Genomic DNA, 15,486 nt, shown 5'->3' on the forward strand with positions numbered 1-15,486 from the left:
TATGACAAAATAACAATTTATCAACTATCAAGGGCTCATGAGGGAGGGGGGAATGGGGAGGGAGGGGGAAAATGAGGACCTAATGCCAGGGGTTTAAGTGGAGAGGAAATGTTTTGAGAATGATGAGGGCAATGAATGTACAAATGCACTTTACACAATTGATGTGTGTATGGATTGCGTAAGAGTTGTATGAGCCCCTAATAAAATGATTAAAAAAAAAAGAATTGTACAAGTCCCCAATAAAATAATAAAAGAGAACTTTTAAAGGAAAATAAATAAATTAATTAATTTTAAAAATTCAAATACTTGGCATGTCTGTAGAAAAATATCTACATGTGAAGAAGGTTAGATCTTGATGATATCAAAGTAGATTGATTTTGAAAAAAATAGGAGATTGATATCGAAGCAAAACTGTATGTACAGGGGACTTCAGAAAGTGTATGGAAAAATGGAATTTTCCTACAAGCTTTTTGTATTTTAAATGTGGTTAACAAGTTTTTAAGATAAAAATGCTTATCAAGGATCAATCATCCAGGTATTCAGCTATCATCATTCAAACAATATTCCAGAAATTTTATATGTTGGAGATACAAAGATTGACATATATGAATAAAGAAAATCTGTAATCATACCAGAGAAAGCGTAAAGATCAGATCAGATTGAAATAAACACTGATAAAAGTGATTAAACCTCCTAATCCTTGAGATCATAAGGACCACAGAGTATCAATAATAAAAACCTGTGTTTTCTTTCTATTCCAACTCTTCCACAATAAAAATTTTGATTCTCCCTTCTCAATGAAACATTTAAAAATTAACAGAACAACAGATGATTCTGCCAAGGAGCTAACATTAAATAACTGAAATCATAAATTTAAGAACCAATTGTCAGTTTCCTAAGACATGATTCCTTAGGAAAACAATGGGAAGAAAAATAAGTTACTGCAAAATAGATTAATAATATAAAAACATATAAAGAATCTGTACCTGATTTGTCCTGTAGCTCATCGAGTCTCTCCCCTCTTTCAATCACCTTTGTGATATTTTCTTGCATGACATCAATAACTTCATCCACCTGATTCTGAACACTATTAGAAACAAAATACAGCACTGATCTATCTTTTGAGGGTACTTACAATTTTTGAAATTTTTATTAGCTTTGTTAGAGAATGCCCTGTTGGTGTAACGGGTTAAGCACTGAGCTGCTAACCAGAAGACCAGCAGTTTGAATCCACCAGCTGCTCTGAGGGGACAGATGAGGCACTCTAACTCCATGAGATCCACAGCCGGGGAAACCCTATTCAACAGTTCTACTCTCTCCTGAAGCGTTGCTATGACTTGGAATGGACTTCATAGCACTGGGTTTGGTTTTTATGTGAAAGAATAGTAAGTTCCCAGAGAACTACTCAATTATAAAACTTTTAAAGTCTACAGCTTTGTAGCGTTGTTCTATCAGTAAGCATAAGTACCGGATATAGCAATAGAAAATTGAAAAGGCACATATATGGAAGGAGTGAGGGCCACTTAGAGTGTTGAAAATGTAAAGCTTCATAGCAAGTTTTGTATGTTGAAGATCTAACTTTTTCTTCTTCAAATTATACAATAAACATTTCAGAACACATTTTCATATATAAAAGTCAATGGAAAACTCATGTTAAATGTTTCAGAGATGAGGTTGACTCCAAGCTTCTTTATAAGAAAAACTCCTTTCATTTCTGAGTTTGTGGGCACAGGTGGAGAAATTGTGCTACCTTGTAACAAGACTGGAACACTTTAATCTTAATCAAGGAGTATGAACTCTGATAGATGCATTTTGGGTGTCAGAACATTTGAATCTCTATTTCCTGTACCAAATTCGCTATTAGTCAGTGGATTACGACTCATACGATCCTGTAAGACAGAGTGGGACATCTCCTGTGGGCTTCTGAGGCTGTCAATCACTATGGAAGCAGAGAGTCTCATCTCTCTCTGTGGTGGGCAAACACGGAACCTACCATGCCAGTAGCTTACTTAAAGTACAGTAACTTTTTATTTCTGGCTCCTTTTTAAGATAACAAATTGGGACTGCCTGCTATTCAGTTAATAAATGTGAGTAAATAAAATCAGCAAGCATGCACTTCCTCTCTCTCAGACTAGTTAACACTACATAAAAGTAACCTGATTGTTTTATGGGCAAGCAGAGTGAAGAGTGGTATGTGGCATATGTTCTGTATCTCAAAAGCTAGAGCCAATAGGGGAAAACTGGTGCCATGTTTTGAATCAGTAGGTCAAATATACCCAGAAACAAGTGTAACATTTGAGGCACCAAAATGTGTGTTAGCCAGTGTTATCTGTCCACACAGGCAAGAAATAGCCACAACGAAATGCCCTAAATGAAGAAACTCACCAGTGCTTATTAGTGCCAGAGATCTGTCCTTGGCCGAGTTGTGTGGTGTTCCACCATCGTGGGCACAATGGTAAGTTATGCTTTGGTTTGATGAGCACTCATGAAGCTATTCCATCAAGGTTCAATTTGTGTATTCTGATGGTTTTTTCCCCCACTAAATCTGGTACGTCTTCAGCTTAGAGTAAGAATCTTTCTTACTATTGTAAACTTCTAGTCACCAAAGTCACTGTGCGAATACACACGTACGTGTGTCTGTATGTACAAGCTTAGTAATATAGTCTTCAATGCCCACTCTGTACAACTGGCAACTAGAAAATTATATTCGAAAGACCCCAGAGGACACAGCCAGTACTTAGGCTTATTGTTGATACAAGACAGGAAACAAAGCACATGGACAGGACAACACAAGTGTGTCATCAGTGGAGTCCTCTAGTGGCAGTTGGGCACTTGGATGGTTGCAGAAGCCACGTCATCACAGCTCGTGTACAGGAACAGCTGTCATGGCATGCTGACACTCTCCAGACCCACAATAACAGCGCAATTAAATATATACAGGTACATATATATACATACACATATGTGAGTATGTCTGTCTCTATGTGTGCATAGTTTTTCAGATGCTAAATTCATGTCATTCGTTATGCAGCAATAAAAACGCAATACCACCACATATAATATTTTAATTTGTTGGTACCTTGGTTCTGTTGGTTGGTAACTAGGAATACCTTAGTTAGGATAACATTAAAAATGGCCATATTTCTTCATACCAACAGTTATCTAATAGCCCACCTACCTAAAAACCCAAGTATATGATCAATAACTAGTACTGACTACTTTCATGATTAGGGCAGTGCTTCTTATCCCTGTTAAGATCTTCAAGTTGGATCTTTCTTTCAGTTTGCCCACTATATACGGTCTTTATAGTTTGGTCAGCCTTATGAGTGATCCACTGCTTGTCTATTCTTCCTCCCTTCCTGACAGGACTTACAGCCTTAAAACACTACATACATCCACTATATTAACTATCATCTAACACCAATAATGGCAGAGTGAGTTACACATTGAGCTGCTAATCTCATGGTCAGCAGTTCAAACCCACCAGTTTACTCCTCCGGAGAAAGATGAGGCTATCTGCTCCAAGAAATATTTAAAGTCTCAGAGAGTTGGAATCAACTCAATGCCAGTGGGATTCTGGTTTAGCATCAAGAATACAGTGAAGGCTGTGAGAGTCAGAATTTGCTAAGACCGTCTTATTTTTCTAGGTCTTGCCTTTGACAAGGATTGGTTTGACCGATATTCAATCAATATTAGTGGAGAATACTTTAGGGTTCCCTTTTCTGACCAGTTTCTTATACAAATCCTGGCTTTCACAGGTTTAATCATATACCTAGCAAAAGCTTTGAATGGAAAATTCGTCATAAAAATTAGTCTTTTAAAAATCCATACAAATTATGGATTAGAATAAATAATGGATATAAAACGGTCTGGAAATAGGTAAAAATATTATATACTTCAAAACATTAAATATACAGCATAGTACTTTTATTATAGCTCTAAAAATGTGAATCATGCGGTAGATTTAAAACCAAAATAGATTGTGAAATGTGTCTGACATAAGGTCATCAGCTTTTTGAAAACAACAAAACTATCAACTAGAAATTGCATTTCCGTCGTAGCTTAAAACTGGGTCTTTGTAATCCAGAACTCATAGCACATGTCAACAAAGTTTTTCAAAAAGGACGAGATAGCAGATGTTTTGAGTTCTATAGTAAGAAGGACCTGGCCACAACTATTCCATCCTCCCACTGTGGCTCTAAAGCAACCACGGGTAATATGTGAACACGTGGGTGTGGCTGTGTTCCAATAAAACTTTATTTATAAAAGCAGGTGGCAGTCAGGTTTGTCTTGTGGGCTAATACCTGGTTACACAGAAATATGATTATCATTGAAATAAATTAGTATCTCAGGAACTTACTGCTTAATTTTATCATTTCTAGGTCCAAATCTTGGTCCAGATGGTCCCCTTCTAAAACAAAATACCGAGTATTAGTATGATGATTTTAAAAACAAAAACAGAACACAACAAGCAAGCTGAATTCTAAACATGATCAGTCATTTCTTATAACGAACCACATTTTGTCGGTAAATGCTGGGGCTGAATGCTGTGTAATAATCCTTGTCTTCATCAGGATTGACTGTTGGCTGAGAGTAACGTAATTCTTCTGTTATAACTTAATTTCGGGAGCAAGGTTTGCTGACCTACAGAGTTGAGCACTTTCAGGTTGAGGCTAGGAGCGGAGTGTCCTTTGAGCATCTCTGGCAGCCCTAAAAGAGTTTCGTCACATTGCTTTGGAGCAGGAGCAGGGCAGGGGCCAATAAGCTGTGTGGCTAAGGGGCCAAAGGACAGAGAGAGGCATGCATGTGGGCCTGGCTAAGAAGGGCCGTCTTTTCTGAATAACGGTATCCTGAGCATGCGTAACCCATTAACTTCCTTAATAACCTCTTAATTGTGTTGTCTGTGAGTCCGGGATGGCCGCTGCAATGTATTCTGGAACCCAGCTGAAAAGTAAAGCTCTACTCTGGGGGAGAAGCAGGTGGTGTCAGAAGGAGTGGGAAGGGCAGAGGTGGAGGGTGGGGCATGTCTGGCTCAGCCTCATAGAAATTGACCTGGGTGATGCTGATGTGGAGGCTGATTTTCCTTCCCCCTTGGGTAAACGGAGGAGGTCCCATGTCATACTCTTGCTTTTTAAAAAAAATCAGAATAAAGGACTTATGTTCATAGAAAGAAAGAAAAAGTCCAAAAGCTAATTATTTGAAAAGTAAGAAATGCTAAGCTTATAGCCAGAATGATTGGCGGCGGGGAGAGAAGATACAAATTACTAATAGGAGTGCTACAGGAGAAATCACCACAGACAAAGGTAAAGAGCAAATGGGAAATCTTTGTCATCTACATGTCTTTTCCTTAAGTCTAAAATTTTAAGTTAAAGTTTAAGGATATTAAAATATGACAAAGTAGGGGTTATCTTAAGAATGCGATATAGGTTTAAAATTTCATAATCAATCAACATGTCAGCACTTTAACAGATTAAAAGAAAAAAAACATATGGTTCTCTAAATTATAAGAAACACTGACAAAATCCAACATCATGAGGAATACAGAGAACTTCCAAGGGCAACTAAAAAAAACCTACAATTAATATCAAAGTTAATAGTGAAAGGCTTTTACAAGGGAGGGACGATTCCACCCAGCCGGCTTTCAATTTTTAAAAATTAACTATTGTCTTCAAATAATGAGATAGAGTTAATACAAGTAGGTATATACGGGGCCCAAGTTTAGAGATTCTCAAAGCCTAGATTTGACATGCTGAACATTAATGGCTAAAGACCAGAAGAGTTGTGGGAGGACATTATACAGAAAGCAAGCATCATTAAAAAGAGGAGAAAGAATGGAATCCTGTCAACAATAAAGCAAACAGTTGAGTGATACATACAACAAACACAGTGAGAATGCAAACAAGTGGTGGCGTGGAGAGTGGAAGACAGGTTACCAGGAGTTAGAGGAAGTCTGGGGTGACCATTATCTTGATGTTGGTGATAATTCCAAGGGTGTAGACATCTGTCACACTTCATATTGTAGACCTTAAGTATATTTTATTGTACTTCAATTACACCTCAATAAGGCTACATACACATTTTAAAACTTACAGGAAAAAATCCTCTTCTTCATCCGAATCATCTTCCAAAAGGTTTCTCTGTTAAAAGAGAAAAAGACATGAGTTTTCTGATTCAGAAGGTTTATAAACTGTCAAGAAGGAATAATGAACAAATTCTACCTGGTGAAATTTCTTAACTCCAAGCTTCCAGATCGAAGTGTTAATTTAAGTTTCCCTGGAAGCTAAAGGATGTGGAACTATCTGTGCAGACTTCCAAAGAAAAGGGTATGATTCCATAATCCTGTAACTGACTCAAAGGTAGTAAGGTCATGGAAGCTGGCCACAGGAGGAAGAAACGGCAGGGACTCAGGAAGAACCAGTCCATCTCCTCTCTCTTACATTCCATTCTCCCTCCACTCACGGATTCTGGGGCCAAGGAGAGGTGCTCATGGCAGAGCCCCGCTCCACAACAGAGAAAACAATACAGAAAAGTAGGCTCAGAGTTCAGAGACCGGAGTTTAGGAAGTGCCACAGTCCAACTTTTAGCATTTCAGTCCACAAACTGTCCACAAACAGTTCTCTATACACTATAATTTCAAACAAAACAACTGTTATGAACTGGAACCATTCTCTTTAAAATGAAGGTATTGTGACTCCTCAAAAGGAGTGGGGTGTGGGGGATATAAAGTACCCAAAGGAGTCTAAATGAGTTAGTTAGTTTATTGTGCCAACCTGGCCGATAAACACATGTGGGGTTAATTGAAGGGCTGAGAGATAAATTGCTTGGTGAGCCTCGCCTTTTGAGTTCTCGGGGCTCTTGCTTTCTGATGGTTGGACCAGGGTGCAGCTGCCTTAGCCAGTTCCCTGCTTCAGCTGGCAAGGCTCACTTCCTGCAAGATATGCCTGAGAAGCCACATGGACCTACCCCGATACAGCCCTGGGTGCTGGAGTACCCGTGTGAAGACCCCTGCCAGCACTGAAATGTTTACACATTCACTGACTTGGCTTTCCTCCTGCAGTCGGCATCATTGCGTCTGTTTTGTGAGATAGAGGAGGACTTTGTAGATTGGTGTCGGACATATGGGTTAATGTTAAACTTGTGGGCTTGGGCAGCACTGGGTTGGGATATTTTCTTGATGCGCACTTAACCTTTATATAAAACGCTCCTTTTAAAAAAAATCATTTTACTGGGGGCTTGTACAACTCATCACAATCCATACACACATCCATTGTGTCAAGCACATTTGTACATTTGTTGCCATCATCATTCTCAAAACATTTACTTTCTACTTGAGCTCTTCATTTTTCCCCCTCCCTCCCCACTAGCCCCTTCCTCATGAACCCTTCCTAATTCATAAATTATTATTTTGTCAAAACTCTCTCTTATACATGAGTTTCTGTGGATTTGTTTCTCTAAAGTACCCAGACTAACACACTAAAGAATAAAAAAAAAAAGAACCCGGACCATTTCAGAAACAACTCATATACCACCTGTTGTGGGAGAAAAACAACCCCCAAGAGATGTCTACATCCTAATCCCTGGAATTTGTGAATGTGTTCACATGCAAGGAGAAAGGAATTATGCAGATATAGTAAGAATCTTGATGTGGGAAGACCACTATATAGGACTGAGGAGGGTCAAATATAATCACAATGGCCCTTCTCTAAGAGGGAGACAGGAAGATAATGTACTGTTGGTTTTGAAAATGGAGGAAAGAAAATGAGCTCCAGAATACAGGTGGCCTCAAGCAGCTAGGAGAGCCAAGGTAACAGGTTGTCCCCTAGAGCCCTAAAAGACCCTAGCCCACTAAGACCCATTTTGGACTTCTGACCACCAGAACTGTAATAGAATACATTTGTGTTACTTTAAATCACTAAGCTTCTGGTAATTTCTTATAGCACCAATTGGAAATGAACACACTACACATGTACCTTTTCTGAGAAAACCATTCAAGGCATTATATCAGTCTGAAAGAAAATCCAATCCAAGGGGAAAATAAAAAGAGATTCATACTATCAGTGAATCTAATAAAATGTGTGGTCAAATCTAAATGGGTGATGCTAATGGGATTGTGAACTGTAACTTCAAGCTGATGGAAGCAACGGGATCACAGCCTAAGCAAAGGCCAAAACAACACCAACAAACCAGGACTCTGCTCACAAAGCCCAGGGGCTGGGGACGGGAGGGGATGAGGAAATAAACCCACACCAACACACTTACCTTGGGAGGAGGACAGAGGGTAGAGGAAGGACTAAAACCAAGAAGTACAATGGAAGGATTCTACTTTGAATATGCTAATACAGAACAGAGATGTAAGCACTACTGTTCAATATAAAGTTAACTAATAACAAGGAGAGAGTAAAATTTCTGAATCGCTCAGTGATGAGTAAGGAGAGCATAGAGGAAAAGTAATCCAGCAAACAAAAGAAGGGAAAAGAAAAATGAAATACAATAAAGATGATTGTATCTCTGTATAATAATTAGCATATGACACACAGTAAGGAGAAAAATAAAAGGATGTACTCAATATTCCTTTTAATATATTTCTGAGCATCATTTACGTATTAGGCAGTGGCCTAAGTACAAAGTACACACAGTTTTGGACAAAGAGATGAGGTCTAAGATCCAAGCATTTGTATTTGTCAGATATAAATGTCATACAGAGAATTAAAACAGCAATGGGACAGAAGGGGCAGAGTGGCGACATGAGATTAAGTTGTCATGGAATCACTCTGCAGAGGTGAAACTTAAAAGCTGAGATCCAAATGATAGCAAGGCATTCACTGACAGCAAAGAGAGCAGGTGGTGCAGAAAAATCCCACATACATTTGATTAGCACATTAAATGTGAGTGATTTTAATGTTACTGTTTAAAAACAAATACTCTGATTACAGCATTTGAAAATCCAGCCATATCTGTTTGTAAGTTCACCTAATTTCCACTTCATTATGATCCAAGAATGTGGATTTAAAACAAATGTCAGGCAAAGGAACAAAAAAGAAGTGAATAAGATACACCATCAATTTTGAACAAAAAGAATGTTAAGTGTCAGCAACACAAACATAATCAAGAATTTTAAGGCAAAATCACCAATTAAATAAGATATTTTTCAAGGATAAAATGAACAATTAACCAACTAGATTTAATAGCAATGAACATTCTATACTTAACAATATAATGCCCAAAGTGCTCAAGTTACAAGGAGATATTAATTATTTCATTATCACAGGGAAGATTTTAACATATCTACCCACTATAGATGACTGAACCCAAAAGAAAAAAATTCATAAAATTTTTTACCAATAGAAAATTTTATTTTCAAGTATCCAAAAAAATGAAAAACCCATAAGAGAATTTTAATAAATTCTCCCCAAATAGAAATGACATAGGCCACATTCTCAGATCACAATACAGTGGAATTTAAAAAAAAAAACCATAACCAAAAGAAAATTTAAACCACTCTTTTAATTAACTCCTTCCTAAAATGCAAATGGAAGTTGGACTACTTAAAATGAATAACACTGGAAATACTACAGTTCAAAATCTATAGGGTCTGGCCCCCATACACCTTTTCTCACTCATCAGCTATCTCATTATAAGACACTTAGCCTTTACAACAATAGTAAAAAATCTGACTATTCTGTGCCGAAGGATGTACATCCCTGACAGTAACAAATGTCAAGGTGCAAGGCAAGAGAAATGCAGACTATAATGGGTAAGATTATGTGTCGACTGAAGTGGGCCTGGCTCCTTAAGATTGACATAATAATGGAGACATAATTCTGTGAAAAGACTTAAAACCAATAATTGCACAGTTTAAGTGGGGGAATTGCATGGCTTGTGAATTATCTTTCAGTGGAGCTGTTAGAAAAGTATACTGGAAGAGAGGAACACCTTTTTGAGATTTAAAGCAATTTATAAATTAATAGAGGCAATCAGTTATCAAGCTTCATAATTTGATAAGTATCCAAAATGGAGATCACTGTTTAAATAATCTTTTTTTTCAGTGCTCTGACCCAACATCCTATTTCTACAAATAAATTCTCAAAGTAATCAACCCAGACTGTAACTATTAAGTGTTATAGTTACAGTCATAGAAGTAGAACTGACTTATTGCTATACATGTTATATTTCAAAGTATATCCATAAAGTTTTATTTTTAAAGGCTTAGTAGGATTTAATCTATTAGTAGATTCTAACCATGATCTAATGAAACCGTAAGCTTACTGAAAGTGCTAGGAAAAGGGAAGACAGATATTTAACATATTGTAATCAAATATGCTTCTGAATCATAAAGATTATGGCCAGCATGGATACTATGAGGCTCTGAGGTTGTTCAAAAGGAACATGTAAATGAAGATAAGTACACCATAAACCATCTAAGGGCAGATACCGGGCCTTCCAGTTCTTAGCGTATTGCCCAGCACATGGAAGCTGGACAATACATATTTGTTAGACAAGTAAGAAAATGAATAATGGTAAAAAGAAATGAACTGAGGGAAAGCTTTAGGCTCCTGGTTATAAAGAATATTAATTCTTTCCCTTGACAAATTAGTTATTGACTCTTATTCTAAAAATAACCTCTCTATAACATTCATACCAATGTCTTTTTTTCAAAATGATACATGAATTATAGATTTATACATACTTTAATGTGCAAAGATACTCTGTACTCTCAGGCAATTACAGCCCCAGAATCCCTTATCTGAAATTTCAAAACCTAAAAAGTTCTGAAAAACCAAAAGGTTTGGTATGTTTGGTACCAAAATTCTTTTGGAGTGAAACCTGTCCTGAATTGATGCTAGATAGTTTATTTATACACTTAAAATATAATTACATATACCACTGAGAAATGTTAATACTTTTGATTTTAAGGTCTGACCCTAGTCTCGGTAATTAAAACTTTCCCCCCCCAGTAATTAAAAGTGTTGACTGCTGACCAAAAGGTCAGCAGTTCAAACCAACCAGCTGCTCCTCAGGAGAAAGACGTGGCACTCTGCTTGCACAAAGATGCTCAGCAGTGGAAATGCTGTGGAGCAGTTCTTCTCGGTCTCCGAGGGCTGCTATGAGTGGCTGGGTTGTGATCTCCAAGGTCAGTAGTGGACCACCGGCTGCTCCTCAGGGGCCAGCCAAGAAGAGTCACAGTCTCGGACTCACGGGGCAGTTGTTCCGCCGTCCCATACGGGCACTGTGCGTTGCCATCAGCTGCAGGCGGTGAGTGAGATGAGCTGGCACTGACTTGGGTTTGGCTACCCAAAAATATACCTAACAATCTTTCTAAAATCTGAAAGACTGAGAATGACAGAGTGTATCTGTACACAATTTGTTTGAAATACTAGAAAGAAGTGGAGAGCATGATTTGGTAAAAGAATGGACGGAGAATTCAATGGGTCAGCCGACCCGAATATCTGCCAAGGCACCCAATTTTACCACAAAAACTGCATTAAATATGTGCTGAAAAACCTTGGCTTATACTCAAGTATATATGGTACGTACTTTGTAGTATGTTTACTATGTAGAAAACAAACAGAATTAGCATATAGCCATACATTTTAGATTTTCCTGAAATGAAGCATTTGTAAAAGGAATGAAAACATATTGAGTCTTTCTTTTTCTCTTTTCCCCGATGCCAATTTATCAAATGTGCACAGCACACAGAGCAACATTAATTAAAGCAGAACTGTGCCCACTTACAAGTGGACAATGATTATGTAGCCATTCTCTGGGAAACGGTGTGTACTTAATCATCGTGTTTTGTAGTTTGCTTATCTTCTTGTGCTGCTTAAATTTTTTAAAGTAGAAGATCCTGAACTTACCCTTTCACTCTTCACAGAACCGGTGACATCGTCATCGTTTAAGTGGCGTTTGAACTTGGGAGGCATTGTTTTTGAACCTATGGAACCTACTTCCCAGGAGAATAAGAATTCACCACCTTAAAGAGAAAAGAGAGGTTATCAGATCTGAGGCTTTGGGCCATATGCCAAAGTACTTAAAATGGGCTGGAAGGCTCAACGTGATGGAACCTCCTTCACGCTTCTGCCTTTGTTTTTGCTTGTTGGGCTCCAGTGACCCAGGCTTCCATGCTTGGCCTCCCCAGGTAGGAGAGAGGAGAAGTAAAACATTGAGAAAGGCTGCAAGCTTAAATGCACACACAGGGGATGGAAGTGACTTAAGGTTTTGATAGCATGAATGTGCAGGTGGTCCTGGAGCAGGGACAAAAGGAGGTGGTACTCTGAAAATGAAACACAGTGACTCAAGATTTTAACTTAGATTTGGAAATAGAGGAACATGTAAACTTTCCGTTGCTTAACGTGGTTCCAGTTCCACATCTGTAAAGTGGTGATTCTTGGGCTTCTGCTTGGAATCGAGAAGGTCGACTCAGATAACACATGCAAAAACACGCTGCACACTAGAGCCGTGAATTCCAAAGCAGAGCACTAGGCTCTCCATGAAAAGGACTAAATTTGATTAATTCTAAGTTAAATAAAGCCAGTTTTCTTTGCTACAGAACTTTTCACAGCCTTTTATATGCTAATATGCATTATGACTTTCCAGAAAAATGCTTGAGCTATGCAACAAATGAACATTTTATTTGAGAAAAAACTGTCTGAAGCAAATGAGAAGCTTCAGGATTTCGGAGTGTACTGAAGAGCCCTGGTAGGGTAGTGGTTACACTTTGGTCTGCTAACTACAGCAGTTCTAAGCCACTGGCAGCTCCGATGGAGAAAGATGAGGCTTTCCAGTAAGAATTACAGTGTGGGAACCAACCAGGGCGGTCCACCCTGTCATCTTGGGTGGCTGTGAGTCAGCATTGACTGCAGGACCCTGAAAAAGAGTACTGAATGTTTTCCTCTGGGCCCAGCACTCTGCTCAGTGATTTAAACAAACTTTCTTTTAATCCGTGAAACACTCCTTTGATGAAAACAATGGAAAGTGAAAGACAATGAAGTCTTAGTAAAAACAAGTACAGTTGTTAGTTGCTTAACTCATTTAAAAAGCAGAAGCTAGGATCAAAGACAACCAAGGGTTGTGCATTAGCTATTTTATTATTTATGCCATCAGTTGCCCACCAGGCTGTAAAATTCTTTTAGAAAGGCATCCTTTCTTATAAAAATCTGGTAGGCCTCGAAATGTTTCCAAATGGAGAAATGGCCTTAAGTTCTTTAAATGTTCCTGGGGTCCAATTTCAGGTGTCAAATAAAAGTGGTATTTTAAATCAACTTCCTGCCAAAATAGACAACAATTTGGGGGTGGGGGTAGGGGTGGCGGGGGAGTAAGAAATGCTTCCAAACCAGAAACAGCACTTGAAACAAATACCAAGCTCTGGCTAGAGTTTTTCATTTCACAATATTTCCATCAGTACATATGGCCATCTTGTTCACCGTACTGTGATTTGAGAATAATTCATTCATGCACAAATGTTACAGAATGCCTGGAAAAACAGATGACAGAAAGAACTGACGAATTTGAGTAGCTTCATATATTCAAAAACCAAAACAACAACAACAACCCCAAAGCACACAACACTAACCAGAGTTACTGACATGGAGTCAATTTCAACTCACAGGACAAAGCAAACTCCAAGGCTGAATGTCCTAAAGCGAGCAAAGTGCCTCATCTTTCTCCCTTAGAGTGGCTGTTGGGCTCAAACTACTGACTTCATGGGTAGCTGCCCAATGAGCAACATACTACATTTATATCAGATATACATTATCCATACTGTTTACATTTTAATTCCTTTGTAGGCTTTGTGGACTGTCTGAACATCTCCAAGCACACAGGCAGACTTATATAACACTTTTACGAAACATAAAGAAACCAGCTAAATGGAGCAAAATCCCATTTTCAGGTTCAATAATCTAAATATCGAAGCTTATTTTCAAGGCAAGAACAAATAGAACTGATCGGCCAGGCAAGAAACAGATTAATTAGCTACAACAATATTGCAGAACAACTGATGATATACGTAGCAAATAACGAGTATAAATAAACCATACTCAGAAATCAGATTTGCACACATTTTGCCTATGAGCTTACCTGCAAAAACAGGTGTTTTTGTCAATTAGGTGTCTGTGTCTAGGCATAGCTGTAAGAGTGAGCCCTGGTGACACAGTAGTTTAAAGCACCTAACTATTAACAGAAAGGTAGGGAGAATTCACCAGCAGATTATGTGGGAGAAATATGTAGCAATCTTGTTCTAGAGCGATTTACAGCCTTGGGAATCCTGTGGGCAGATTCACTACTCTGTCCTATATGATTGCTATAGTCCCGAATCTCCACAGCAATAAATTGCGGGTTGTACATTTACATAGGGCAGTCTCCTTATCTATTTCAACATCACTACTCAGTTCACTAGAGTGAGCTGCATCACGTTTTTTTTATCTGAAATACACATTTTATTTATTCTTTGAGGGCAGCGTTATACAAAGAAATTTCTTTTAAAAAAAGAAATTTTCTTTTTAAAAAAAAGTTTTATTGGCAAATAATTCACATAGCATACAAACGCTTCTTATGCCATCACCATACTTTACATTTTAATGTGATTTTTGATTAAGTAACACTAACTCACTTCAAAGATTTCTCTATTCAATGGCTTGACACGTAATAAACTTCTAACCTGTTGTTTAGTAAATGTTGGCCTCTTTTGCTTTTTGCAAAACCCCTATGCATTTCATTTCACAAAAAGGCTGAATTCGGGTCCAGGCTTTTCTCTGCCTCCACTCCCTCTCTGCTTCCTCTTCCTGCTTTTCTCATCAGCAGTCTCGGTGGGTGCAGTTTCACGAACGAAAGTAGTGACTTGGATGGACACCGCCTGGAGATGTTCGTCACCGAAGCCGTCAAAGTGTAATGATTCACGCCACCTTCCAGTCACTAACGCAGGAGGGTTGGCGCTCTTTCTCCCAAGCTCTTAAATAATAAATCAGACTCATCCGCACCAGGCCACGTCCCCCGACATCAGCCCCTCCCCTGACCCTTCCTGCCCCACGGCATCCACTCGCATTCCCCGCTGCCTCCCGCTCCTGTCGGGTCTTCCCCATCCCAGGCTTTGCTCTCTACCTATTTCCCCAGAGCATCCCTCAATCCCCATTCTTCTCCTTCAACCACCCCATCCACATCTGTGTCCTTGCCCATCTTCCGTACAGCACCCACCCCACCCCCACCCCTCAACGCCACCTCCTTGGCCGGGACCAGGTAGTCCCGGCCGGGGCTCCCTCGCCGCCCCGCAAACCCAGGCCACTGGCCCGACCCGCCCGCTCGGTGGGGGAGGCGGGGCAGGGGCGTCGTCTCCGTTCCCTCCCTCCTAGCCCTAGCCCTTCCCGTCGGGATCGGGCCGGCACGTACCTGCGGCTCCCGGGGAGCTCGGAGCGGCTCTCCCGGGCGGGCTGCGCTGGGTGGGCGGGGGGAGGAGCGGTGGGCTGGGGAAGGCGGGAGGGAGTCCACAGTGGG

General features: G+C 39.4%; 1 protein-coding gene across 5 annotated transcripts in view; it reads right to left on the reverse strand.

Annotated features, from left to right (window-relative positions):
* Nucleotides 1-15,486, reverse strand: part of VAMP4 (vesicle associated membrane protein 4) — a 23,037-nt gene extending 7,551 nt beyond the window's left edge. Inside the window, exons 1-6 of one of the 5 annotated variants that reach the window (XM_045298234.1) lie at nt 15,382-15,468; nt 14,657-14,851; nt 11,856-11,971; nt 6,091-6,137; nt 4,361-4,411; nt 987-1,087 (exon numbers count right to left, since the gene is read on the reverse strand). In XM_045298234.1, the coding sequence (XP_045154169.1) occupies nt 987-1,087; nt 4,361-4,411; nt 6,091-6,137; nt 11,856-11,921 (265 nt within the window). In that variant the 5' untranslated portion in view covers nt 11,922-11,971; nt 14,657-14,851; nt 15,382-15,468. Of the gene's footprint in view, nt 1-986; nt 1,088-4,360; nt 4,412-6,090; nt 6,138-11,855; nt 11,972-14,656; nt 14,906-15,381 lie in introns of those variants that run through there. The other 4 variants (XM_045298235.1, XM_004706733.2, XM_004706732.2 and 1 more) reach the window with 4 other exon arrangements.

Source organism: Echinops telfairi, unplaced genomic scaffold (genome assembly GCF_000313985.2).
Source record: "Echinops telfairi isolate 266 unplaced genomic scaffold, ASM31398v2 ScPeMD7_7424;HRSCAF=8462, whole genome shotgun sequence".
NCBI lineage: Eukaryota > Metazoa > Chordata > Mammalia > Afrosoricida > Tenrecidae > Echinops > Echinops telfairi.